Source organism: Cucumis melo, chromosome 4 (assembly GCF_025177605.1).
Source record: "Cucumis melo cultivar AY chromosome 4, USDA_Cmelo_AY_1.0, whole genome shotgun sequence".
NCBI lineage: Eukaryota > Viridiplantae > Streptophyta > Magnoliopsida > Cucurbitales > Cucurbitaceae > Cucumis > Cucumis melo.
Genome location: NC_066860.1, coordinates 17,995,293 through 18,023,271, shown reverse-complemented (window position 1 = coordinate 18,023,271; position 27,979 = coordinate 17,995,293). Strand labels below are relative to the sequence as shown.

The 27,979-nt window shown below is 37.4% G+C and overlaps 1 protein-coding gene across 5 annotated transcripts; it reads left to right on the top strand.

Annotated features, from left to right (window-relative positions):
• On the top strand, positions 1 to 27,730 carry LOC103502001 (ankyrin repeat-containing protein BDA1-like). Of its 5 annotated transcripts, none has more exons than XM_051083092.1 (3): positions 1 to 766; positions 863 to 893; positions 1,833 to 2,902. In XM_051083092.1, exons 1-3 carry the CDS (start codon positions 104 to 106, stop codon positions 1,871 to 1,873), a joined length of 735 nt encoding a protein of 244 aa, XP_050939049.1. In that variant the 5' UTR covers positions 1 to 103; the 3' UTR covers positions 1,874 to 2,902. The 5 variants fall into 5 exon arrangements, with proteins under 5 accessions (XP_050939049.1, XP_050939048.1, XP_050939047.1 ...); XM_051083091.1 differs by lacking the exon at positions 863 to 893 and adding an exon at positions 27,541 to 27,730 and having other exon boundaries at positions 5 to 766; positions 1,833 to 2,729; XM_051083090.1 differs by lacking the exon at positions 863 to 893 and adding an exon at positions 21,940 to 22,414 and having other exon boundaries at positions 5 to 766; positions 1,833 to 2,733.
• The last annotated feature ends 249 nt before the right edge of the window (positions 27,731 to 27,979 follow it).

The following is a 27,979-nucleotide window of genomic DNA, read 5'->3' as shown; positions in this document are numbered from 1 at the left end:
TGATATCAGGAACTTTACATTTTAGGTTTCCATATATATACTACAAATATCCACAAGCCAAGTAAGGAGATCACTGAGATTATTAATTAAAATAGAGAGAGAAATGGAGGACAACCACCAAGAAATTACACAACTTTTCAATTCTTCAGATGCACAAAATAGCCAAGTTATAATATCAATGTCAATCGTGGAAGAAGATATAACAAAGCTGTATGAGGCATCAAAGATTGGATGTGTACAAACCTTGAAGACACTCATTCAACAACATCCTTATCTCATTCAAAAGGCTTTAATCTATACAATTGAGACTCCATTATTGCATGTCTCAGTTTCTCATGGGCACCTAGAATTCACTCAGTTGCTTTTGGATCACAACCCTCAACTTGCTGCTGAAGTTGATGTCTTTCGAAGAACACCACTCCATATAGCTTGTGCAAATGGAGATATTGAGATAGTTAGAGCTTTGTTGGAAAAGAACACAAGTGCTTGCTTGGTTGAAGATCGTAATGGCTTCATTCCTCTTCACTATGCAGCGACAAGTGGGAATATTGAGATGATGGAATTGTTGATAAATGCAAGACCACAATCTGTTTTGATGAAGCTCAACAATGGTAAAACTGTTCTACATTTATGTGTTGAAGGAAACCATTTGGAGGGACTGAAGCTGCTAATTGCTCTAACATTATTATTTGAAGACTTTCTCAATACAGTGGATGATGTGGGCAATACTATTTTGGATTTGTCTTTGATGTTACAACGAATTGAGGTAAAGTTCTTATAATTACATCACATCAATTCTTTCAACCTTAACCAACTGTATTAATTCAGCTAGATTTTATTCATGAATATTTAAAATTTCTAGGTACATGGGAGGTTCCAGACACATGAACATTGTATGTTCTTGTACACTGAAACTTTTGCATATTTTTTAGCTATTGAAAGCCAATTATTGAAACAGGTGGAAAGATAGTTAAAAGAAAAAACAACTTTGTCGAAGTTGGTGGAGCACATTATTATAAGCTCACTTCATATTTGAGATTCCAATTATACCGGTTGGTGTTTTTTAATTGATATAGCTTGCGATTAGCTACAATATTACTATTATAAATTGCTCTTTTTCCACTTTTTGCCAGTGTTTATTTGTTTCTACTCAAACTAAAATAATGTTCACTTCAAATATGAATTTTTATAACATAACCAACAAAAAAAGTAGTTTGCAAACACACAGGAAAAAAAAACTATTATAATCTATAAATTGTAAAAATTGTTAACTATTATAATAATTAACCAATTCAACGCCTTAAACAACCATTCTTATAAAGTATTGTTGAAAAGGAATCTTCGTGGTTGGAGGAAATTTGGAGAAGAGAATCGAGGAAAAAAGTTACTCGTGTTATTAGATTCTCCTAATTTTTTTGGTTTGATACAAGAGGTAGGACACCCTCTTACTTATACTACTCGACACCCTTAAATATATGATTAGGATTTTGCCAACATTTCTATTCTTTACAATTACTCCTTTCTTCTATTTTCTACGTATTTCTTCAATATTCTTTAAATATGCTTACAATTGATTTTCTAGAATATTGTAGTAATTAATACTTAAAAAAAACTAGACTTTTATTTGAGCTAGGCCAAATATTGTTAACCCAAAGTCAAGTTATATTTCAACACAATTGTTTATGTGGCTGCTTATTGAAGTTTTCAGCAACAATAAGATTGATCATTTATCTTATTAATTTAGTCAAAACTCCTTTGTTTTTAGAAAATGATATGATAGGTGAAGAAGCACTGAAGATCCTTCTTATCAATATAATTTTTTTGTTTTGCAGATGGTAGGGTATTTACTCACAATTCCAGAAGTAAAAACTAGAACAAGCATGACCAATTTTTCACCATCAAATGACAGAAAAAAAAGGCTACAATCACAAAAGATCACAAAAATTGAAAGCCTCCAAAGACAAAGACGAGAATCGATATCGTTGTGGACGACCAAAAAAACAAAAGGACGAACGTTGAATGTATTGAGTAAGAAACTGAAGTACAAAGGGGACTGGGTTCATAAAGAGCAAGACACATTGATGCTAGTAGCTACTGTGATTGCAACCATGACTTTTCAAGGGGGAGTGAATCCTCCGGGCGGCATTTGGCAACAAGACACTTCATTCAATTATTCCAATTTCACTGATAGTTCAAATTATGAATGGTTCAAGAGATTAAGCTTATATGGTTATTTGACTGACAACGACAACATCGACAACACCGCAACTCTATTATTTCCAGCTGGAACTGGAGTGATGGCATACCAACAACCCCAACTGTATTGGGTGTACTTATGGGTTAACACAATATCGTTCTTGGCCTCAGTGAGCGTGATTTTGATGATCGTGGGTCGATTTCCACTAAAAAATAGAATTTCTAGTTGGATATTAGCCTTAGCCATGTGCATAGCGGTGGTATCCTTAGCAATTGGGTATTTGATCGGAGTTAAAATGGTCAATCTCATGGCAATTACAGAGTATATTAAGTTCAATGATTACGACAACGTGTTGCCTTCATCAGTTTTGTGTTGGCTTGCGGTGGTAGGAATGGTTGGTCTATGGCAAGTTGCTCACTTTCTCAAGTCCTTATTTTACATCTTCATATCTAAGCTCAAACCTCACTCAGCTTCAAGGGTAAACTCAGGAACAAGCCTCTTCAGCCACACAACTTAGTTAAAGATCGATGGAGTAAGTAAGTATATCAATTATTAGTGATTCTATTGTGTGTTCACTTGTTTTTATTTTGTAGACGAGTAGTTGAGTTAGCATATTAAATAAAAGAAATATACATAAATATTAAACTTTGCATTTTTTATATGATGTATATATATACGTGGCTAATCGCATTTGTTTGCTGGATATAGTGGTTCTTTAATACCCTCTTTTAACCCTCCTAAGCTCTAGCTATAATCAGTGTAGTGGTGATTTGAAACTTCAACAGCGTACACTTTTTAGATAAATTGAAAAATAAAAATCCTTCTAATTTGAAAAAAAAAATTAGAATTTAGTCCCACTGTTAGAATATTTGATATTGTTTTGTCAATCAATTCATTTCTGTTATTTTTCTTTGTTCTATTAATGATTAACCGGTAAGTTTAAGATATTTATATTGTTTTATCAAATATTAACTTTTTGAAGTTAAAAATAAATAAAGAAATTCTTTTAAACCGGAAAAAAATTGTTGCATAAAGTAAAATTTCAATACCTAATGAATGATAGATATTTTATTCTATATAACAGATTTTAAAATTTTGTTATATTTATAAATATTTTATTCATTTTACTATATTAGGGTCGGAATCGACTGCTATTTATAGTAATAATTAATAATTACCTTCCAATTATTAATTTTCACTCTTGTCTTCACTTGGCATGTAGTTGAGTTTTGTATTGAATCAAATCTGGAGCAAGGACCAGTATATTTCAATTGCAGACCCAGCCTCACGGTCTCTCTTCAAGATAAAAACATCATCGATACTATAAGTCTTGATGTTCACTCTCAAGGACTTGAACTAAAAGATGGTTCACTGCCTTTTGCAGTCTCATATCGCATCTACTTCAAACCGATGCATACAAATCTCTCTCCAAAAGCAATGGGTGTCTCTCCCAAAGGGTATACCATGCTTATGGAAGTCAACGTAGAAAAATCATCTATGACCATTCCAAGAAACCTAAATTGGGATGAATTAACGAAGAATCCCATTTGGAAACTACAAGGAGAAACAGCTCCCATCAAAAGGAGCAGCACAGAAGCCTCAATTACCGAATTTCCTAATAGAAACGTCGAAGTTCAATTCAATACAGGAATCTCTTATCCCAGAATAAGTGAGATAATGAGTAGCCGTCCAAGCACGTCTTCAATTAAATCAGAAACTTCTTATAGAGATACTTTAAGAAGATCTGAGTCAATCAGAGCATCGGTAGATTTCTCACACTCAATCCCAAATGTCCATTATGAAAAAGAAGATGGATCCCTCTCTCCTACTCAGTCCGATATGGAAAGAAGATCGGAACCAGTTTACAATCAAAACAATATTATCTCTGACGACAAAGAACGTTTCAGAGAACATTACAGTGTATACATCGATCAATGGATTAAGGCTCCTGCTGAAACAAGGAAGCCATTTCTAACCATGCCTGACTTCGTTAAAGGCATGTTAAAGGTGGAAAGAGCCAAAAGGAAGCTCTTGTCAAAAAACTACAAGCAGATGGCCAAGTTGCCATGATTAAGGGATAAACTATTTGGGTTACTGCCAGTAGAAAAGAAGTAGCTTCTAATTATCCGCCTGAAGAAGAAGCTTATTTCCCTCATCCCGCAATTCCCGCTATCAAGATGGTCTCATCTCCTTACAAAACAATCAATGAAGATAAAGTTCAAAAGGTTGGAGTTCGTGAAATCAATAATATCCAACATCAGCTCAATTTCACAAATAAAGTTCTTTCTACAGTCTCTAAGGCAGTAGAGCGAATTGAAAATCCGGGACTTCTTTTAAAAAACAAAAATCCCTAGATCCCTCAAATCAACCCAAATCAACCGATCATTTAGCGAAACAGCTTTAATATCGGCAGACTCAAGGAAGATGCTTCAGATTATCTTGCTGAAATCAATAAACGTCTTGCTGCTATTTCTCTCAACAAAGAATCGAAAGCAGCAATGGAAGGGCAGGAAGGAAAAGGAATCAACATGATTAAGAAGGATTCCTTGCCACAAACATCTACTTCAAAGATTCTTCCCGTAGCTCAATGGATAGACATGAAGAATCATTATCCTCAACCATCTCCTCCTGACTTAGGATGGGATGATCTACATCATGAGAAAAGAACATATGATGGTCAATCTCTCATCACTTGGAATATCGATGGATATTCTGAAGCTCAGATGATGAATACATTTCAAGAAATGCTGCTAGCTGCTACGACTTACAGCACCAAAAAGTCGACATACGAAACAGCTCAAATTCTCATATTAGGTTTCAATGGAAACCTAAGAAGTTGGTGGCACAATTTGCTAATGGAGCAAGATAGACAACGGATCTTAACTGCCACAAGAACAGTTGTCAAAACAGAGAACTCTTCTACTCCTATTCAAGCTGAAGAACCAGATATGGTCAATCAATTACTCTATACGATGACCAAACACTTCATTGGAAGTATTCAAATTCATTTAAATCTTGCAACAGAAGCTCTCCTTGGATTAAAATGTCACAAGATGAGCCGATATAAGTGGTATAAAGACACTTTCATGGCACGTCTGTATACCCTGACGACATGTGGAGCTAATATCTGGAAACATAAATTTGTTGAAGGACTACCGCACTACATCTCTCAAAAATTCTATCAAATTATGACAGCAAACTCTGTCATTCAACAAATAGATTGGGCAAATCTCACCTATAGAGATATTTCATCCACAGTTCAAATGATATGTGTTAATCTCTGCACAGAGAATAAGCACACAATGAAGGTGATCAAAGATTCCGACTACAGGAAAGAATTGGGCACCTTCTGCAAACAGTATGGTCTTTCTCCAGGACCGAAGGAAGAAAAGAATAAAAAGAAAAAATATTCCTCCAAGAAATTCTTTAGAAGAAACAAACCTAAAGATCAAGAGCCTCCTCGAAGAAGGAGGCATTATTACAATAAGAGTAAAGGCAAGAAAAGATACTCCTCAAAAACCAATACGATTTGCTTCAAATGCAATCAAAATTTTCACTATGCTAATCGTTGTCCTAAAGGATAGAATCAATGCTCTAACAATAGATGAAGAGACAAAGCAATCCCTCCTTTACGCCATAAAGTCGGATGATGATACCTCTTCTCAAACTGAATCTTCATCAGAAGAAGATTATATCAATATTCTACAAGAAGAAGGATCTTCTTCTGAAGACGAATTCTACTCTCAAAGTGAATCAAGTGATGACGAAGGAGCAATACCCTGCACAGGGCGATGTGCTGGTAAATGTTCTGGCCACATTAATGTCATCACCAAGGATCAGAAAACTCTTTTTGACCTCATCGAGCAGATCCCTGATGTAGAAGCAAAAAGAACCTGTCTCCTCAAATTAAGGCAAAGTTTAGAAGAACAAATGCCTCAAAAGACAATTCAAAATCCGATTATGCATTCGTATCAAGACATACTAAATCGAGTCAAAGGCGAAACAAAAATGCCCATTCAAGTCGAAGATCTTCATCATGAGGTAAAGATTCTCAAAAGAGAAGTTGCTGATAATAAGCAACGACTCATCTACCTTTAAAATGCATTTCAAGCATTTCAAGAATCTCAAATTCTAAGGGAAAATCCAGAAACTTCAACAAACAATTTTGAAAGAAAAATCGCGGGAAAACCACTATTGATAGAAGAATCGGGCAATATCAATAGTATCAGCAAAGTCCATAATAAAAAATGGATGTCAAAAATAGTCTTTAAAGTCAAAGACTTCCAACTCGAAGCTCTAGCACTCATCGATTCAGGAGCAGATCAAAACGTCATACAAGAAGGACTTGTCCCTTCTAAGTACTTCGAAAAAACTAAGGAATCATTATCTGGAGCTAGTGGAAATCCTCTCAACATCAAGTTCAAACTATCGAAAGTACACATTTGCGAAGCAGATGTGTGCTTGATCAATACGTTCATTTTGGTTAAAAACCTTAATGAAGGGATCATCTTGGGAACCCCATTCCTAACCCAATTATATCCTTTCCATGTTACTGATAAGGGTATAGTCTCAAAGAAATTTGATAAAGAAATTACTTTTGAGTTCACTCATCCAGTAACTCCTAAGTATATTTCAAATATTGAAGAAGAAGTTCGTCAATTCATCAACAGAATCGCCAGAAAGGAAAGACAGATTGATTTCCTTCAAGACGACATCAAAACTTGCAAAGTGGCTATTGAAATTCAGAAGCCATTGGTTCAATCAAAAATTCAGAACTTCCAGAAGCAACTCGAGAAGGAAGTTTGTTCAAATCTCCCAAACGCCTTTTGGGATAGAAAGAAACATATGGTAACATTACCATACGAAGACGGATTCAAAGAAGCCCAAATTCCTACAAAGGCTCGGCCCATTCAAATGAATAAAGATCTGGTCAAAGTCTGTAAGGACGAAATTTCAGATCTTCTAAAAAGGGGATTAATAAGCCCATCCAAAAGTTCGTGGTCATGCTCGGCCTTTTACGTCAACAACCAGGCCGAAAAAGAACGAGGTGTCCCAAGGCTTGTTATCAATTACAAAACCCTTAACAAAGTTCTCAAATGGATTAGATACCCAATTTCTAATCGCCAAGACTTGCTAAAGAGAATTACTTTAGCAAAGGTTTTCTCAAAATTCGACATGAAGTCTGGATTTTGGCAAATCCAGATACATCCTGCTGACCGTTACAAGACGGCCTTCAATGTTCCATTCGGACAATTTCAGTGGAATGTCATGTCATTCGGACTAAAAAATGCTCCATCCGAATTCCAAAAGATCATGAACGATATCTTCAACCAATACCAAGAATTTACAATAGTTTACATTGATGATGTCTTGGTATTCTCAAACACGGTCGATCAGCATTTCAAACATCTAAAGGTGGTTCTTAATGCAATCAAATCTAATGGTCTTGTGGTTTCCAAACCAAAGATCAAACTATTTCAAACAAGAGTAAGATTTCTTGGTTATGAAATTAATCAGGGAATTATCAAGCCAATCCAACGGTCCCTGGAATTTGTTGATAAATTTCGAGATGTGATTCAAGACAAAACTCAACTACAAAGATTTTTTGGTTGCGTAAATTATATCGGTGATTTCATCTAAGATCTTCGCTCAATTTGTCTGCCACTGTATGACAGACTGAAAAAGAACCCGAAGCCATGGACGGATGAGCATACTCGAGCAGTCCAATCAATCAAATCTTTGGCCAAAAGCGTCACATGCTTATCTCTTGTAGATGAACAGGCCAAACTCATTATTGATATAGATGCATCCGATATTGGTTACGGAGGCATTCTCATACAAGAGCTTGACGGAAAAATCTCCATTGTCCGTTATCATTCGGGAATATGGAATAGTGCACAAAAAAACTATTCCACAGTCAAAAAGGAAGTTTTAGCAATAGTACTCTCCGTTCAAAAATTTCAAGGAGATCTCATCAACAAAGATTTCCTTGTTCGTACTGATTCAAAAGCAAGCAAATTCATCTTTGAAAAAGATGTCAAGAATCTTATCTCAAAGCAAATCTTTGCAAGATGGCAAGCAATCTTATCTTGCTTTGATTTCAAAATTGAGCCTATAAAAGACAGTGAGAATTCACTTGCTGATTACTTCTCAAGAGAACATCTCTTGAAGACTACTTCTCCAACCTTGAATTCTCCTTCAGATGGAACCGCCTCTTGGCCGGCAACGGCCACCAAATCAGCGACAATCGCCGCAAAGCAATCAAAATAATAGTCCACAGAGACCTCCTCAAACAATAGCTTCCTCCTCAGGAACAATACCTTCCAGGGGAAAACCCTCAACTCAATCATCTGCACCGTCACCTATGAGTGCAGAAAATTACGCCATGGATTTACAATTTGAACAAGTATCCAGGCGACGTCAAGGTTTTGCTCAAAGAACATTGACTATTCAATCAGACTCTTCGAGTCTTCCCCCAATACCTTCAACTGCATTGCTGCATCCCTCTGGGCCAACAACTCCAAATAAGCATGTCGCTTCCCCGACCGCTTCTTCCTCAAGGTCTTCAATTCCAAGGAATCCTTCCTCTTATTCTCAAATTGTTAGGCCAAAAGTATTCCAGCCTAGACCTCCAATTAATGGTTATTTCACCAAAACCACGATGGTTGATTTAACCATAGAACCAGAATTCGATGGACCCTCCGTCCACGAAGTCTGTAATCAAATATTTCCTCACGAATTGAACTTCTTACCGAAGGATCTTGCAAACACCAGGACCTTCTACGAGTACATTTTAGTTGACTCAAACTCAGCTGAAATTACTCACGTCCCAGACAAAAATGATCCCTCTAAGATCATTTATTCAAAGTTGAGGATTTTTCGTGTTCTCACTACATCTTACTAGAAACAGGGGATGTTTGTGGGAAGAAAATTCTCTCACCCTTTCAAACCACCATCATACAATTATCGTGACTATACAGAAGCATGGTATATTGTATTTTGACTCTAACCATACAACCATTCTTGGTTTGTGACATTTTGCAAACAAGCTTACAAAATGCACTTCCCAAATTGGTTTCAAAACTGGTCGATGTATTTTGGACTCTTCGAAGAAATATTTCCGGTAGAAGCTCAACGTTCATATCACATTTTTCAACAAAGTATCTATTCGTCACCTCTTTCAAAGACGTTTAGATTTGCTTTGTATTTCCAAATTCCCTGGATCTTTTGCTGGAATTTCCAGCTAGGACCTTCGGGAAACTTCAAAGCCCTGAGTAAATCCCTCAGAATCAAATGGTGGGAAAATCTCAATTACTCCCATCTCGAAGTCAACAAAATCAAAGATTGGTTTAAAGCCAACATTCACCTCCAAGATATGACTAGGCAAGAGGACGAGTCCCTTCTCGTCAGAAAAAACGCAGTCATGTCAACCCTTGCCGGAGCAAGCACTCAAGAGGAATTCAATTATGTTGTCAATAACGTCGTTGTGAACCTTTTAGACGATAACGACGATTTACCAGAAGACGCTTCCCCAACCTTTGTTAATGATGTCGATGATCTTGACTATGACCCATACAAAGGCCTCGACATCAACGACCCACTTTTGGACACACAACCATATTAGTCCAAATATGTGGTATTTGAAGTGTTTATGAATAATATTGTAAATTTATGTAAATTAATTTGTTTAAATTTTATCGAATTTATTTAGATGAGGTCTTTGTATTCCGACCTTATCCTTGCTTTAACAGTCTGCTGATCTCAACTTTCTTCAAAAGGAATATTTGAAAGAGAAGACTCCATGACGAAGAAGATACGCTTCTGCAGAGGACTCATCAACCTCAGGCAACGCAGACAGCGTAAAGGAATAACTCTGGATGGGATTATTTCCTGGAGAATTCTTAAGAAATTAATTTCGATTTTGTAGCAGGGTCTACGAGCGCTCCATTGGCAGCCTGGCAGGAAGCCGTAGTAAGACCAAACTAGGAGCATGTGCGCTACAAAGAGAGTAATTAATCCATCAAGAATTATATTCCATGCCAAGCAGAAGACAATCGGGTGACGTCATTATTTTCCCCAACAAATTTTTCATTTTTGAAGAAAAGGACAAACAGCAGACATATCACATTTATCTTTAGTGCTTTCTTTAAATGCTTTCTATCCATAGTGGGGGTCCTGTCCCACTAGTTTTAACTTTCAAAAAAGAAGAGAAGATTCTCAGAAAAAGCCAAAATGGGGTCCTGTCATGTCGGCCATTCTGAAAATCTTTTGTATTATCAATTATTGTTGGACCACTGTGAAGACAATAGTGAAGATTAATAATTACTGTGTAGCAATTATTAATTATTATCTTTCACTATAAATAGCAGTTGGCATCTGACTAAAGATAAATGTGATATGTCTGCTGTTTGTCCTTTTCTTCAAAAATGAAAAATTTGTTGGGGAAAATAATAACGTCACCCGATTGTCTTCTGCATGTCATGGAATATAATCTCTTGATGGATTAATTACTCTCTTTGTGGTGCACATGCTCCCAGTTTGGTCTTACTACGGCTTCCTGCCTGGCTGCCAATGGAGCGCCCGTAGGCCCTGCTACAAAAATCGAAATTAATTTATCAAGAATTCTCCTGGAAATAATCCCATCCAGAGTTATTCCTTTACGTTGTCTGCGTTGCCTGAGGATGGTGAGTCCTCTGCGAAAGTGTACCTTCTCCGTCATGGAGTCTTCTCTTTCAAATATTCCTTTTGAAGAAAGTTGAGATCAACAGACTGTTAAAGCAAGGATAAGGTCAGAATACAAAGACCTCATCTAAATAAATGCGATAAAATTTAAACAAATTAATTTACATAAATTTACAATATTATTCATAAACACTTGAAATACCACATATTTGGACTAATATGGTTGTGTGTCCAAAAATGGGTCGTTGATGTCGAGGCCTTCGTATGGGTCATAGTCAAGATCATCGACATCATTACCGGAGGCTGGGGAAGCGTCTTCTGGTAAATCGTTGTTATCGTCTGAAAGGTTCACAACGACGTTATTGACAACAGAATTGAATTCCTGTTGAGTGCTTGCTCCGACAAGGGTTGACATGATTGGGTTTTTGGTGACGAGAAGGGCCTCGTCCTCTTGCCTAGTCATATCTTGGAGGTGAATGTTGGCTTTAAACCAATCTTTTATTTTTTTGACTTCGAGATAGGAGTAATTGAATTTTTCCCACCATTTGATTCTGAGGGATTTCTCAGGGCTTTGAAGTTTCCCGAAGGACCTAGCTGGAAATTCCAGCAAAAGATCCAGGGAATTTGGAAATACAAAGCAAATCTAAACGTCTTTGAAAGAGGTGACGAATAGATACTTTGTTGAAAAAGGTGGTATGAACGTTGAACTCTACCGAAAATATTTCTTCAGAGAGTCCAAAATACATCCACTAGTTTTGAAACCAATTTGGGAAGTGCATTTTGTAAGCTTGTTTGCAAAATGTCACAAACCAAGAATGGTTGTATGCTTGGAGCCAAAATACAATATACCATGCTTTTGTATAGTCACGGTAATTGTTTGACGGTGGTTTGAAAGGGTGAGAGAATTTTCTTCCCACAAACATCCCTTGTTTCTAGTAAGATTGAGTGAGAACACGAAAAATCCTCAACTTTGAATAAATGATCTTAGAGGGATCATTTTTGTCTGGGACGTGAGTAATTTCAGCTGATTTTGAGTCAACTAAAATGTACTTGTAGAAGGTCCTAGTCTTTGCAAGATCCTCCGGTAAGAAGTTAAACTCGTGAGGAAATATTTGATTATAGACTTCGTAGACGGAGGGTCCATCGAATTCTGGTTCTATGGTTAAATCAACCATCGTGGTTTTGGTGAAATAACCATTAATTGGAGGTCTAGGCTGGAATACTTTTGGCCTAACGATTTGAGAATACGAGGAAGGATTCCTCGGAATTGCAGAGCTTGAGGAAGAAGCGGTCGGGGAAGCAGCACGCTTATTTGGAGTTGTTGGCCCAGAGGGACGCAGCAATGCGGTTGAAGGTATTGGGGGAAGACTCGAAGAGTCTGATTGAATAGTCAATGTTCTTTGAGCAAAACCTTGACGTCGCCTGGATACTTGTTCAAATTGTAAATCCATGGTGTAATTTTCTGCACTCATAGGTGACGGTGCAGATGATTGAGTTGAGGGTTTTCCCTTGGAAGGTATTGTTTCTGAGGAGGAAGCTATTGTTTGAGGAGGTCTCTGTGGACTATTATTTTGATTGCTTTGCGGCGATTGCCGCTGATTTGGTGGCCGTTGCCAGCCAAGAGGCGGTTCCATCTGAAGGAGAATTCAACATTGGAGAAGTAGTCTTCAAGAGATGTTCTCTTGAGAGGTAATCAGCAAGTGAATTCTCACTGCCTTTTATAGGCTCAATTTTGAAATCAAAGCAAGATAAGATTGCTTGCCATCTTGCAAAGATTTGCTTTGAGATAAGATTCTTGACATCTTTTTCAAAGATGAATTTGCTTGCTTTTGAATCAGTACGAACAAGGAAATCTTTGTTGATGAGATCTCCTTGAAATTTTTGAACGGAGAGTACTATTGCTAAAACTTCCTTTTTGACTGTGGAATAGTTTTTTTGTGCACTATTCCATATTCCTGAATGATAACGGACAATGGAGATTTTTCCGTCAAGCTCTTGTTTGAGAATGCCTCCCTAACCAATATCGGATGCATCTGTATCAATAATGAGTTTGACATGTTCATCTCTAAGAGATAAGCATGGGATGCTTTTGGCCAAAGATTTGATTGATTGGACTGCTCGAGTATGCTCATCCATCCATGGCTTCGAGTTCTTTTTTAGTCTGTCATACAGTGTCAGAAAAATTGAGCGGAGATCTCGGATGAAATCACCGATATAATTTACGCAACCAAGAAGTCTCTGTAGTTGAGTATTGTCTTGAATCACATCTCGAAATTTATCAACAAATTCCAGGGACCGTTTGATTGGCTTGATAATTCCCTGATTAATTTCATAACCAAGAAATCTTACTCTTGTTTGAAATAGTTTGATCTTTGGTTGGGAAACCACAAGACCATTAGATTTGATTGCATTAAGAAGCACCCTTAGATGTTTGAAATGCTGATCGACCGTGTTTGAGAATACCAAGACATCATCAATGTAAACTATTGTGAATTCTTGGTATTGGTTGAAGATATCGTTCATGATCTTTTGGAATTCGGATGGAGCATTTTTTAGTCGGAATGACATGACATTCCTCTGAAATTGTCCGAATGGAACATTGAAGGCCGTCTTGTAACGGTCAGCAGGATGTATCTGGATTTGCCAAAATCCAAACTTCATGTCGAATTTTGAGAAAACCTTTCTTAAAGCAATTCTCTTTGGCAAGTCTTGGCGATTAGGAATTGGGTATCTAATCCATTTGAGAACTTTGTTAAGGGGACGCCGAAGACCAGATTCTGTTCCTACAGTAGCGCATGTTGCACGTGTTCGGGAACGTGCCAGATATTGGGAACCTTTTTCAGGACTCTAATGGGAAGTTAACAGACACCTAGTGGGACTAGTAGTGGGTCCCTTGCTGAGTATATGTTTATACTCACTCTTTCTAAGTTTAACATTTCAGGCGTAGGTAAAGGTAGAGGAAAGCTGGCGAGCGACAGAGAAGGATCCGTGACATGCCATATGGGGACTCAGTTTTGCTTCCACGTTTATGTTTCAGTGTTTTAATATTCCGTTTTTAATGAAAATTTAATCTTCCCTCGTTTCAAAAAAGTGTCTCTTGTCATTGTTTCTTTTGAGTAATGACCTCAGCTTAGTATAAAGAGTTGGGTCGTTACAACCACGTTCCTTTTCGGCCTGATTGTTGACGTAAAAAGCCGCACAAGATCATAGGCTTTTTTATGGGCTGATAAGGCCTTTTTTTACGAGATCATTGATTTCTGCAGTGCAGGTTCTGATGAGATCTCTATTCATTTGAATGGGCCTAGCTTTTGTAGGAATCTGGGCCTCTTCAAATCCATCAACATATGGTAGGGTTACCATGTGTCTCTTCCGATCCCAAAAGGCATTTGGGATACTTGAACAGACTTCCTTTTCCAACTTGGATTGGAAATCTTTGATGCGTCGTTGAGTGGCAGGCTAATTGATCTGAGCGACCACTCTTTTGGTTTTGACTTCATCTTGCAGGAATTCAATTTGCTTTTCCTTTATGGCGATGCGGTTGATGAATTGATGAATTTTATCTTCAATGTTGGAAATATACTTAGGAGTTACTGGATGAGTAAACTCGAAAGTAATCTCTTTATCGAACTTTCTTGAGGTTATTTCCTTGTCGATGACATGGAAGGGATATAACTGGGTTAGGAATGGATTTCCTATAATGATTCCTTCGTTAAGGTTATTAAAAAAAATGAATGTGTTGATGAGGCACACGTCTCCCTTGCAAATGTGTACCTTTGAAAGCTTGAATTGAATGTTGAGAGGATTCCCACTGGCTCCACTCAAAGATTCCTTTGTTTTTTCAAAATATCGAGAAGGAACGAGCCCTTCTTGGATGACATTTTGATCCACTCCCGAATCGATGAGGTCTCGAGTTGAAAGTCTTTAACTTTAAAGACTATTTTTGACATCCATTTTTTATTCTGGACTTTGCTGATATAATTGATATTGTCGGTTTCACCAGGCTCTTCAATCAACAGTGTCTTTCCCTTCGAATGTCTGTCGGGATTGGTTGAGGAAGTTCCTTGGGCTTCTTTTGGAATTTAAATTTCTTGGAATGCCTGGAAGGCTTGTTCAAGATGTGTGAGTCGTTGCTTGTTGTCTGCAAATTCCCTTTTGAGAACCTTTATTTCAAGATGAAGATCTTCGACTTGAATAGGCTTCTTTGTTTCTCCTTTGATTCGATTCAGAATATCTTGAAACAAGTAGATGATTGGACTTTCAATTGCCTTTGGAGAATTTTGCTCTTCTACACTTTGTCTGAGTTTGAGAAGGTAGGTTCGTTTTGAATCTTCATCAGGAAGTTGTTCAATAAGATCAAAAATAGTTTCTTGATCTTTCGTGATGACATTAATATGACCAGAGCATTTACTGGCACATCTTCCTGTGCAGGGAATTGCTCCTTCATCATCGCTTGAGTCGCTTTGAGAGTAGAAGGCATCTTCATTGGAGGATCCTTCATTGTTGAGAATTTTGATACCTTCTTCTTCAGTAGAAGAATCGGTTTCTGAAGAGGTATCATTATCTGATCTTATGGCGTAGAGGATGGACTGTCTCGTCTCTTCATCCATAGTCAGAGCATTGATTTTGTCTTTCAAGGGACAGCGATTGGCGTAATGACCTTTTCGGTTGCATTTAAAGTACATGTTGTTGGTCTCTGAGGGATAATGCCTTTTGCCTTTAATTGTATTGTAGTATTTCCTTTTTCTTCGAGGAAATTCAGGATTTTTAGCTTTGCTTCGGCTAAAGACTCGCTTGGAAGACGATTTTTTCTTTTTCTTCTTTTCTTCTTTGGTCCTTGGTTTAGACCGTATTGCTTGCAAAAGGTGCCCAATTCCTTACGGTAGTCGAAATCTTTGATCACCTTCGTTGTATGCTTATTCTCAGTACGGAGAATAATGCATATTGCTTGAATTGTGGCTGATATATCTCCGTAGGTCAATTCAGCCCAGTCTATTTGCTTGGTAACTAAATTGGTTGCCACTGTTTGATAGAATTTTTGAGAAATATAATGCGGTAGTCCTTCGACAAACTTTTGCTTCCAGATGTTAGCTCTGCAAGTTGTTAGGGTATAAAGGCGTGCCATGAAAGAGCTAGAAATGTGAATCCGGTAGTCCTTGACATGTGGCTTGCTGCCACAGCGGAGACAAGGAAACCTTTTCTTCCTATGCCAGACTTCATTACAGGTATGAAGCGAAAGGAAAGAGCTAGAAATGAAGCTCTTATCTAAAAACTCGAAGCAGATGGTCAAATTGCCATGATCAAAGGATCAACGGTTTCGGTCACTGCCACAGGTAAAGAAATAGCTTCTAACTATCCTCTCGAAGAAGTAGCTTATTTCGCTCATCCAGTCATCCCTGACATCAAGATGGTCTCTTCTCCTTACAAAACCATCAATGAGGATAAAGTTCAGAAGGTTGGAGTTCGCGAAATCAAAAACATCCAACATCAACTTAACTATACCAACAAGGCTCTTTCTACAATATCCAAAGCGGTAGAAAGAATAGAAAAGCCAAACCCTCCGATCAAGAACCCTGAGATTCCTCAGGCAGATCCTAATCAACCAATTTTTTAGCCCAACAGCTTTAATATCCGCTGACTCAAAGACTATGCTTCAGACTATCTGGCTGAAATCAACAAGCGTCTCGCCGCTATTTCCATCAACAAGGACCTAAAAGCCTCTACAGTACCGATGGAAAACAATAAGATCTCAACAAACAGAGTTGAGAATCTAAGAGGAATCAACATGATAAAAAAAAATTCCCTATCTCAAGCTTCTACTTCAAAGGTTCTTCTTGTAGCTTAATGGGTAGACATGAAAAACCACTACCCTCAACCTTCGCCTCCTGATCTTGGATGGGATGACCTTCATCATGAGAAACATACCTATGATGGTATGTCTCTAGTCACATGGAATATCGACGGATATTCTGAAGCTCAAATGATGAATATGTTTCAAGAGATGTTACTGGCAGTCTCAGCCTATAGCGCTAGGAAATCAACGCTTGAAACAACTCATATTCTCATTTTAGGTTTCACTGCGAACCTAAGGAGCTGGTGGCACAATCAACTGACTGAACCGGATAGATATCGCATCTTGACTGCTACAAAAACAGTTGTCAAAACAGAAAACGCTTCTACCCCTATCCAGGTTGAAGAACCAGATATGGTCAATCAGTTACTCTACACAATGACAAAACATTTCATTAGTAGCACCCAAATTCATTTCAATATTGCAACCGAATCCCTCCTTGGATAAAGATGTCACAAGATGAGCCGGTACAAATGGTATAAAGATACTTTCATGGCACGCCTTTATACCCTAACAACTTGCGGAGCAGACATCTGGAAGCAAAAGTTTGTCGAAGGACTATCGCATTATATTTCTAAAAAATTCTATCAAACAGTGGCAACCAATTCAGTTACCAAGCAAATAAACTGGGTTGAGTTGACCTACGGAGATATATCAGCCACACTTCAAGCAATATGCATTATTCTCTATACTGAGAATAAGCATACAACGAAGGTGATCAAAGATTCCGACTACTGTAAGGAATTGCGCACCTTTTGCAAGCAATACGGTCTAAACCAAGGACCTAAAGAAGAAAAGAAGAAAAAGAAAAAATCATCTTCCAAGCGACTCTTTAGCCGCAGCAAAGCTAAAGATCCTGAATTTCCTCGAAGAAAAAGGAAATACTACAATAAAATTAAAGGCAAAAGGCATTATCCCTCAAAGACCAACAACGCGTGCTTTAAATGCAACCGAAAAGGTCATTATGCCAATCGCTGTCCCTTGAAAGACAAAATCAATGCTCTGACTATGGATGAAGAGACGAGACAGTCCATCCTCTACGCCATAAGATCAGATAATGACACCTCTTCAGAAACCGATTCTTCTACTGAAGAAAAAGGTATCAACATTCTCAACAATGAAGGATCCTCCAATGAAGATGCCTTCTACTCTCAAAGCGACTCAAGCGATGACGACGGAGCAATTCCCTGCACAGGAATGTGCCAGTAAATGCTCTGGTCATATTAATGTCATCACGAAAGATCAAGAAACTATTTTTGATCTTATTGAACAACTTCCCGATGAAGATTCAAAACGAACCTACCTTCTCAAACTCAGACAAAGTGTAGAAGAGCAAAATTCTCCAAAGGCAATTCAAAGTCCAATCATCTACTCGTTTCAAGATATTCTAAATCGAATCAAAGGAGAAACAAAGAAGCCTATTCAAGTCGAAGATCTTCATCTTGAAATAAAGGTTCTCAAAAGGGAATTTGCAGACAACAAGCAACGACTCACACATCTTGAACAAGCCTTCCAGGCATTCCAAGAAATTCAAATTCCAAAAGAAGCCCCAGGAACTTCCTCAACCAATCCCGACAGATATTCGAAGGGAAAGGCACTGCTGATTAAAGAGTCCGGTGAAACCGGTAGTATCAATTATATCAGCAAAGTTCAAAATAAAAAATGTATGTCAAAAATAGTCTTTAAAGTTAAAGACTTTCAACTCGAGACTCTCACCCTCATCGATTCGGGAGCGGATCAAAATGTCATCTAAGAAAGGCTCCTTCCTTCTCGATATTTTGAAAAAACAAAGGAATCTTTGAGTGGAGCCAGTGGGAATCCTCTCAACATCCAATTCAAGCTTTCAAAGGTACACGTTTGCAAGGGAGAGGTGTGCCTCATCAACACATTCATTTTGGTTAAGAACCTTAACGAAGGAATCATTATAGGAACTCCATTCCTAACCCAGTTATATCCCTTCCATGTCACCGACAAGGGTATAACCTCAAGAAAGTTCGATAAAGAGATTACTTTCGAGTTTACTCATCCAGTAACTCCTAAGTATATTTCCAACATTGAAGAAGAAATTCATCAATTCATCAACCACATCGCCATAAAGGAAAAGCAAATTGAATTCCTCCAAGATGAAGTCATAATCGAAAGAGTGGTCGCTCAGATCAATCAGCCTGCCACTCAACGACGCATTAAAGATTTCCAATCCAAGTTGGAAAAGGAAGTCAGTTCAAATATCCCAAATGCCTTTTGGGATCAGAAGAGACACATGGTAACCCTACCATATGTTGATGGATTTGAAGAGGCCCAGATTCCTACAAAGGCTAGGCCCATTCAAATGAATAGAGATCTCATCAGAACCTGCATTGCGGAAATCAATGATCTCCTAAAAAAAAGCCTTATCAACCCATCAAAAAGCCCATGGTCTTGTGCGGCTTTTTACGTCAACAATCAGGCCGAAAAGGAACGTGGTGTCCCAAGGCTTGTCATCAATTACAAGCCCCTTAACAAGGTTCTCAAATGGATTAGGTATCCAATTCCTAATCGTCAAGACTTGCTAAAAAGAATCACTACGGCAAAAGTTTTCTCAAAGTTTGACATGAAGCCAGGATTTTGGGAAGTTCAAATTCATCCTAATGACTGTTACAAAACGACCTTCAATGTTCCATTTGGACAATATCAATGGAATGTCATGCCATTTGGATTGAAGAATGCTCCATCCGAATTCCAGAAGATAATGAATGATATCTTCAACCAATATTAAGAATTCACAATAGTCTATATTGATGATGTCTTGGTGTTTTCCGACACAGTAGATCAACATTTCAAACATCTACGAGTGTTTCTCAATGTAGCCAAAACCAACGGTCTTGTGGTATCCCAACCAAAGTTTAAGTTGTTTCAAACAAAGATCAGATTCCTAGGTTACGAAATTAATCAAGGAATTATCAAGCCAATTCAACGATCTCTGGAATTTGTGAACAAATTTTCAGATGTGATACAAGACAAAACGCAACTACTGCGATTCCTTGGTTGCGTCAATTATATCGGCGATTTCATCCAGGATCTCCGCTCAATTTTTCTGCCACTCTATGACAGACTAAAAAAGAGCCGAAGGCCATGGACGGACGAGCATACTCAGGCAGTCCAATGAATCAAGACCTTGGCCAAAAGCATTTCATGCCTATCTCTTGTAGATGAACAAGCCAAACTTATCATTGATACGGCGGTATCCTCAAACAGAAGATTAACGAAAAAATTTCCATTGTTCGTTATCATTCCGGAATCTGGAATAGTGCACAGAAAAACTATTCCACCGTAAAAAAGGAAGTACTAGCAATAGTGCTATGCGTTCAGAAATTCCAAGGAGATCTTATCAACAAGAAATTTCTAATCCGAACGGACTCAAAGAAAAGCAAGTTCATCTTTGAAAAAGATGTCAAAAACTTTATCTCAAAGCAGATCTTTGCTAGATGGCAGGCGATCTTATCCTGCTTCGACTTCAAAATAGAGCCTATAAAAGGCAGTGAGAATTCACTAGCCGATTACCTCTCAAGAGAACATCTCTTGAAGAACTCCCCCTCAGCTCTGAATCTCTCTTATCAACCCTCTAATGGAACCTCCTCCTGGCCGGCAACGGCCAAAACCACCGCGGCCTCCGCCGCAATAGAATAGTTCTCATGACTATTCCCTTCAAACAGTAGCTTCCTCCTCGGGAACTACTCCTCCTTCTAAGAAAAAACAACCCTTAGCTCAATCATCTGCACCATCTCCAATGAGTGCAGAACAATATGCCATGGACTTGCAATTTCAGCAAGTAACTAGGCACCGTCAAAGTTCGACTCCACGAGCCCTGATCGTTCAACTAGGTCCTGAAACTACCCTTCCAGTACCTTCTTTCAAACTATTGCGTCCCTCTAGACCAAAAACCCCAACCAAACGTGCTACTCCTCCTGCATCGGCACGATCTCCAATTTCGAAGAATGCTTCTTCGTTCTCCCAAATTGTCAGGCCAAAAACATTCCAGCCTAGACCTTCAATTCAAGGTTATTTTGCCAAAACATGTATCGTAGACATAACCATTGAACCAGAATTCGATGGACCTTCTGTCCAAGAAATCTGTGATCAAGTATTTCCTCGTGGATTTAATTTTCTGCTAAAGGAAATCTCCAAAACAAGGACCTTTTACGAGTTTATTTTAGTAGATTCAAAATCTGCTGAAATTACTCATGTAAATGACCGAAATGATCCTTCAAAGATCATTTACTCAAAATTGAGAATCTTTCGAATTCTTACTTCATCCACATGGAAGCAAGGGATGTTTGTAGGAAAGAAATTTTCTCAACACTTCAAACCATTCGCCTACAACTACCGTGACTATGTTAAGGCATGGTACGTAGTATTCTAGCTCAATCCTTACAATCATTCTTGGTTTGTGACATTCTGTAAGCAAGCTTACAGATGCACTTTCCTAACTGGTTTCAAAATTGGTGGATGTACTTTGGTCTCTCTGAAGAAATTTTCCCGGTCGAGATTCAACGTTCTTTTCATCTATTTCAAAATAGCATCTATCTGTCTCTTCTTTCTAAGACGTTTAGATTCACTCTTTATTTCCAAATTCTGAGGATCTTCTGCTGGAACTTCCAGATAGGACCTAACGGAAACTTCAAAACGTTGAGCAAAGCTCTCCGCATCAAATGGTGGGAAAAATTCAATTATTCTCACCTCGAAGTCAACACGATGAAAGGATTGGTTCAAGGCCAACATTCATCTCCAAGATATGACCAGGTAGGAGGATGAAGCCTTCCTCCTCACAAAAAATGTAGTCATGTCAACCCTTGCGGGAATAAGGTGGCAACAGGAGTTCAACATTGTTGTCAATAACGTTGTGGTAAACCTGTCCGACGACGAGGACGAAACCCTGGCAGAAGCCTCCTCTCCTACATCAGTCAACAATAATGTCGTAAACAGCGATGAGATTGCCGATTACGATCCATATAACGGATACGACATCAACGACCCATATTTAGACATGCAACCTTACTAGTCCAAATCTGCGGATTTTCAAAATTTTAATTTCAAGTGTATTTATCTGTAATTTTTATGTAAATTAATTTGTTTAAATTCTCTGCATTTATTTAGATAAGATCATTGTATTCCGATCTTATCATCGCATTATCAGTCTTCTAGTTCTAATCCTTTCGTGAAAAACCATTTGAAGAAGAAGACTCCATGACGAAGATGGCATAATTCTGAAGAGGATTCACCAACCTCAGGCGACGCGGTTAGCGTTAAGGATTGACTCTGAATGGGATTATTTCCAGAAGGATTCCTATATCTCACTAGGTTGATATCATGTGTTGAGGATGGGTGCTTTTGTGGCAACATGCGGGGTAGCAGAAGTAAGACCACCAGCAAAGCCGTTTAATTCACAATACATGAAGGACGCCTATACGATCGATATATTGGGAATCAACAATCCACCCTAGTTAGAATAGCCGGGTGACGTCATTATCTTCTTCAACGAATCTTCAAATGAAGGGATCACAATTAGCAGACATATCCAATTTATCTTTATTGCTTTTATTTTGTTTTGATTAGTGGGGGTCCAGTCTCACAAATCTTATTGTATATTTTATTTTGCAAAAGAAGATAAGAATTTCAGAAAATGCCAAGATAGGGATCCTATTCTGTCAGCCATTCTGAAAATCTTTGATCCTGTACTCAATTATTGTTGGAACAACTGTGAAGACAATAGTGAAAATTAATAATTGCAAGGCAATTATTAATTATTAATTTTCACTATAAATAGCAGTCGATTCCGATTATAAATATTTTATTCATTTTACTATATTTGAAAACAACCCAAATAAATTTTGTAGTTTTTTTTAACAAGTCACAAAAGAGAGATCAGGATCATAAGGAGTACCCGATCATCTTAATTGGGTTGACATAATCAACTACAGATGAACGTCTGAATCCACAAAAAAGAAAATTCATTATTACTATATATTTGAAAACACATTTACTAAAATTCAATCTAGTTTAACGAATAGATTGTATACATAAGTGATCCAAACTAAAACTTAAACTCTTGAAAGTATTTCTACTTTAAGCTATCACTTTCTAAATCGAAGCTTAAACTTGTGAAAGCAACTTCATATTTTTATAGAGAAAGATGATACAAATAAGCAAAAAAATAACACAACTCTTAAACTAAATAATAAAAAAAGTTAACTAGCCTATATTTGACACTTAAACTCGAACTATAAGATTTGAACTTAAGGCCTCTAGTACACAGGTGTAAAGAGGTGCCACTAAACTCTTATTAGCTATAAATATTAATTCACCAACCAAATAAACAACAAATACATGTAGCAAAAAAAAAAAAAAAAAAAAATATATATATATATATATATATATATATATATATATTTCAAATTCTAAATCCAACATAAAATAAGTGAAACTTTCATAAATATAACAAACTACTAAAATATATTTACGACCCGTGTAACAAAACCTATAAAGTTAGCCATTTTTTAAATATTTCATGTTTGTCCTTCCATCTTTCTTCTCTTCCCTACGATTTTTTTGTCGTCTTTCTTCCTTTACTCTTCTTTTTTTTTTCATCGATTTCTTTCCATATTTCTTTTTTTCCTCTTCTTTTTTCATGTCGCTTAGATTTCGGTAGCAAAATCTAATTTCTATTTATCGCCTTTCTTCTTTTTATCTTTTCTTTTGGCTACGTGCATCATCTTTCCTCTTTTCCTCTGTTTTTTTTTTTTTTGTCATTTTGATTTGGATAACCATAAATCTAATTTATTTCTATCGTATTTCTTCTTTTTCTCTTTTTTTTTTCTTGTTCGCTGAGTGCATCATCTTTCTTCTTTTCCTCCTCTTTTTTTACATTTAGATTAGGGTAACAAAATCTAAAAGTTCGTGTATAAAGATTCTTGAAAAAATTCATTTAGCCAAATCTAAACGACCATGTACCAAATTTTGAAAAAAAAACCATTTAGCCAAATCTAAACGACCAAGTCTAAACGATTGTGTAACTCAATTAATTAAATGATCGTGTAACTAACCAAATTAAACGATAGAATTGAAAAATAAATCGTTTAGATTTGACTTTCCAAATTGAAACGATCATGTACCAAACAATAGCCAAATCTAAATGATTGTGTAAGAAATATATTACGCGTGGTGTTGATGGGGCATTTTTATATTTTTCATGGTAGGTCTGTGGGCTTTTTCCGTTTTTAGAATTGTTCTATATATTGTAAATATTTTGCCGCTATATTATTATATTTTTGAAAAGATCCCATAAAATAACTCCAATTATATATATCACCATAAGGTGATACAAATAAGCGAAATACAAGAAGAAACCCTAAGATAAAATAACTCCAAAAAAATAAATTTAGCAAGACCAAAGTTAAATGTTGCAAAAATCAAGTCAAACAATATAGAAAAATAAATCAAAATTTAACTTACTCAAAGCAACGTAACTACAATGAATCATACATTAAGCAACTTCAATCAACCTAATCATTTATTAAAGCAACTTCAATCCAAGATATATATCACAAGAAGAATCTTGACTCAACACGATTTATCTCAAATAATCATCATAATCTATTGTAAAACAAAGCAAAGATTTCTACCAATCAAAAGAAGAAGATATTCACGAAATGGAAAGGAAAGAGCAATTTTCATGCAAGGAGAGGCGATCGGAGGCAGAATAAGACAATAGAAGAGCAGAGGAAACAAACGATGTTTGACTAAGGGTTTGCGGTGGCGAAAGGGAAGGGGAAGGTTGGGATATATTCAGATCTGTGGAAATTTAGATTTGAAGAGGGTTTTTAAAAGGAAACTATTGACGCCGCACAAAAATCCTCAGGAGTTCCATACGATGTTAGGACCCAACCTCTTATACTAAGTTGAGGACTTTACTTTAAAAGAAAGATGTTAAAATTTATTTAAAGTAAATAGAAAATAAAACAAAACTGCGAACTATCGTTAAAATCATAAATAGAATGTAAGGAAATAAATTACAACAAATCTTATCTCGGACCCTACTAGTTTTAAAGGGAAAGAGAAACAAATAAATAAATATAATAGAATAAAATGAAAGGAAAATGTCAACTCTGAGATCTGACACATGACGTAAGCAGAAGCCAACGTGTCCCTATGGCTCGCCACGATCACTTCTGGTTATTCGCCAGCTTGCCTTTGCTCTTACCTCTGCCTCTGCCTGAAAAATAGAAATGGAAAGAGTGAGTATAAAAATACTCAGTAAGGGACCCACTACTAGTCCCGCTGGGTGCCTGTTAACTTCCTATTAGAGTCCTAAAGAGTGATACCCCTGAACTGGCACGTTCTCGAACACGTGCAATTCGTGATCCCATGGGAACAAGCTAGTCTCTGGTAAACCCAAGGGAACACCTAAGACGATCAAGCTGTGAGTGATCCCGTCAAATTACTCAAATCATGTCTATGTCAATATTAATGTCAGACTGGTGGTTCCGTCGGACTACGCAGTCATAAGTGTGAGCGATCCAATCGGATCTCTCAAATCATGTATGTGTCAATGTCAATGTCAGACTGGTGATCCCGTCTGACTATACAGTCGTCAAAAGAGTGGTGATCCCGAATGACACTCATGTGGGTACGAGTCTAATAGGTAAAGCTAACATACACCTTATCAATAGCATGCACATAACATATCATCATCATAACATATCATATCATAACATGTTATACTACAATAAATCATGCCATAACATATCATACCATAACATATCATATCATGTCATCCTCAACCACAAAACTATGTCATTAGAACATACGCGATAACATCGACATACTATGAACGTTAACCATAAAGTCAACCAGCAGACGCAATTACAATATCAGCTTCTCTCTCAATAACCTCGAGTTATGTACTTAGCTACCATTGATACATAACCATATATTCATACATGTGGTCTCTTTAATGTAACTCGAAGGTTTAGTAGTAGAATCTCTTACTTGGAGATTAGCTCAGTCGAAATCTACAACAAAATATCACGCTTCCAAGCAACAAGGTCCTAATAAACAGAAAGCACCAAATTTAAATAACTTAACCATCTAAACAACCAAGGGCTCAAGAATTCAGTCGAACTAACTTACCCAAGGTCGAGGTTGCAACAAGTTAGCCCTTAACTGGAGAAATCCCACACTCCAACTTCAGCTGGTCCAAATGGTCCTTTAAGAGAAATAATTTAATTTAACCCAAAATTAAATTATTTAAGATCCAAAAATTTTAATTTTAGTTGGGTATTCCAAAACCCAATCAAAACTTACCAAAACAGGTGAAAAAGGACCCAAAATAGGCTTGTGGCTCGCCAAAAAGCTTGATGGCTTGGTTGGGAGGGAGACGGCTTGGACGGCTGAGGTAGGCAGCTCCAGGCACGCGCATGATGGCTCGACTGGAGTGCGGGTGGCTCGAAAATGCAACTGGAGCGACTCGGCTCAGCGGGCGTGCACAGCTTGGAAGAAACCCGACTTGGCTTTACGCGGAAGCTAGTGTAACTTGGGTTTACGGCGTTCTCCAACGCTGTTGGGCGGAGCCTCGATGAAAGATAAAGGTAGAACTGCTCACGGTCGGCTACCGTCGACGATGAAGGCAGCTCGGACGGCATCGCTTCGACTCGGATGCTGCGAACGGCAAACGACAACGGAAGAAGCAACGGTCGAACGACATACGAACCAGCTGGTACGATGCAACGGAGGACGGCACACGGATTGACTCAACGGTTGCTCACACTACGATGTTCGTTGGCGGCGACGAGTGATAGAGATGTTGGCGGAGACGGAGCGGCAGCAGCGACGGCAGGGTGGATTAGGGTTAAGGTTTTTTTTTTTTAAAAAATTAGGGTTTTCTTTTCTTTTTCTCAATAAAGAAGATGAATAGTGGTTCACACATCCCAAGACCTAGTCTTGCCACCTATACTACTTAATAGTATTAGATAGCATTCATTGCACTACACGAAAAACTCCCTATTATGACAGTTGGTTCCATCCAAAATTGAAAGAATGGAACAAATAACCGTCTTCAAATGTCAAAAAGCGGGTTTTTGGCAGAAAAAGACATTTATTTCGAAATACCCAAATATATGACAGTTATTTGCTGTCATAATATGTAAGGGCATTAAAAAAATTAATTATATATTTTTTATTAAAATAAAAAAATAAACGAAAGGCAAAATCCCTCGCTTTCCTTTTTCAAAATCCCTTCCTTTCCTTCTTCACGCACTCCATTTCCCTTCTTCAAAATCCCTCTCCTCACAACGACGAATGACGCATGACGAAAACCCCAACCTTAACCCCATTCTTCTCATCTCCACGTCCTTTCTTCTTGGCGACGGAGACCCATGACGAGAAGACCCATAGAGATGCCGGTGAGTTCTTGATCTTTCTTTTCTCGTTTCTTCTCCCTTCGTTTATCTCTTCCGCTGTGCACAATCCCAAATTACTTTGATAAATTCAAGAGGAAGTAGGGTTCTTAGAGACATATAAAGAGCACTGATTTCTTGTCTTCTTTGCATCTTCCTTTGATCTCTCTCTAACTCAACAACGCCTTTGTCCATTCCCTAAGGTACCGTAGCTCAAAAATGCATTTTAACTATTTTGTGATTCATTAAAGATATATTGATGGTTTTCTGAAATATATTGTTGGTATGTGATGAAGTATTTTGGTAGCTTACAATGTGTTTGATGAAATGTCTCAATGAAGCCTTTGGTTGATTTTTAATTGATTTTTGTTTGTTTGAATTAGGAAATAAAGGCCAAGGGAGATTTCATGGCTATGGGAGGAAGTTTTGAGAAAAAAAGAATGAAAATGAATGGTTAGATTTTAAACTTTGATGATGTGCAGGGCCTTTAAGCATTTTCTAAAGTTTAGTTGTTACGGTCATACATGTTTAGTGTTATGTTTTATTACTAGTAGTGCAGGAATTTCAATCTCCTCTCTTATTGAAAAAAAATATTTAGTCTTAGGATGTATTTAGATTGTTTCTCAAGTAATGAATTTTGGAATGAATGGAAAATTATTTGGATACTTGACTCTATATTCTGCTATGGTTTCTTACATAGCACTTTAAGGTGCTTACATATTTTTTTAAAACATGAAAATTTTTAGAAGTCTGTTACCAAAGACACTCTCAAGGATGGCCTTCAATTTTAAAATTCAATCAACCAAAAATGGAAAAGTGCAA

Coding starts and splice junctions, on each gene's coding strand:
- LOC103502001 (XM_051083091.1), top strand. CDS start 104: ATGGAGGACAACCACCAAGAAATTACACAACTTTTCAATTCTTCAGAT. Junction 767..1,832: donor TGATGTTACAACGAATTGAG/GTAAAGTTCTTA, acceptor TTTGTTTTGCAG/ATGGTAGGGTATTTACTCAC.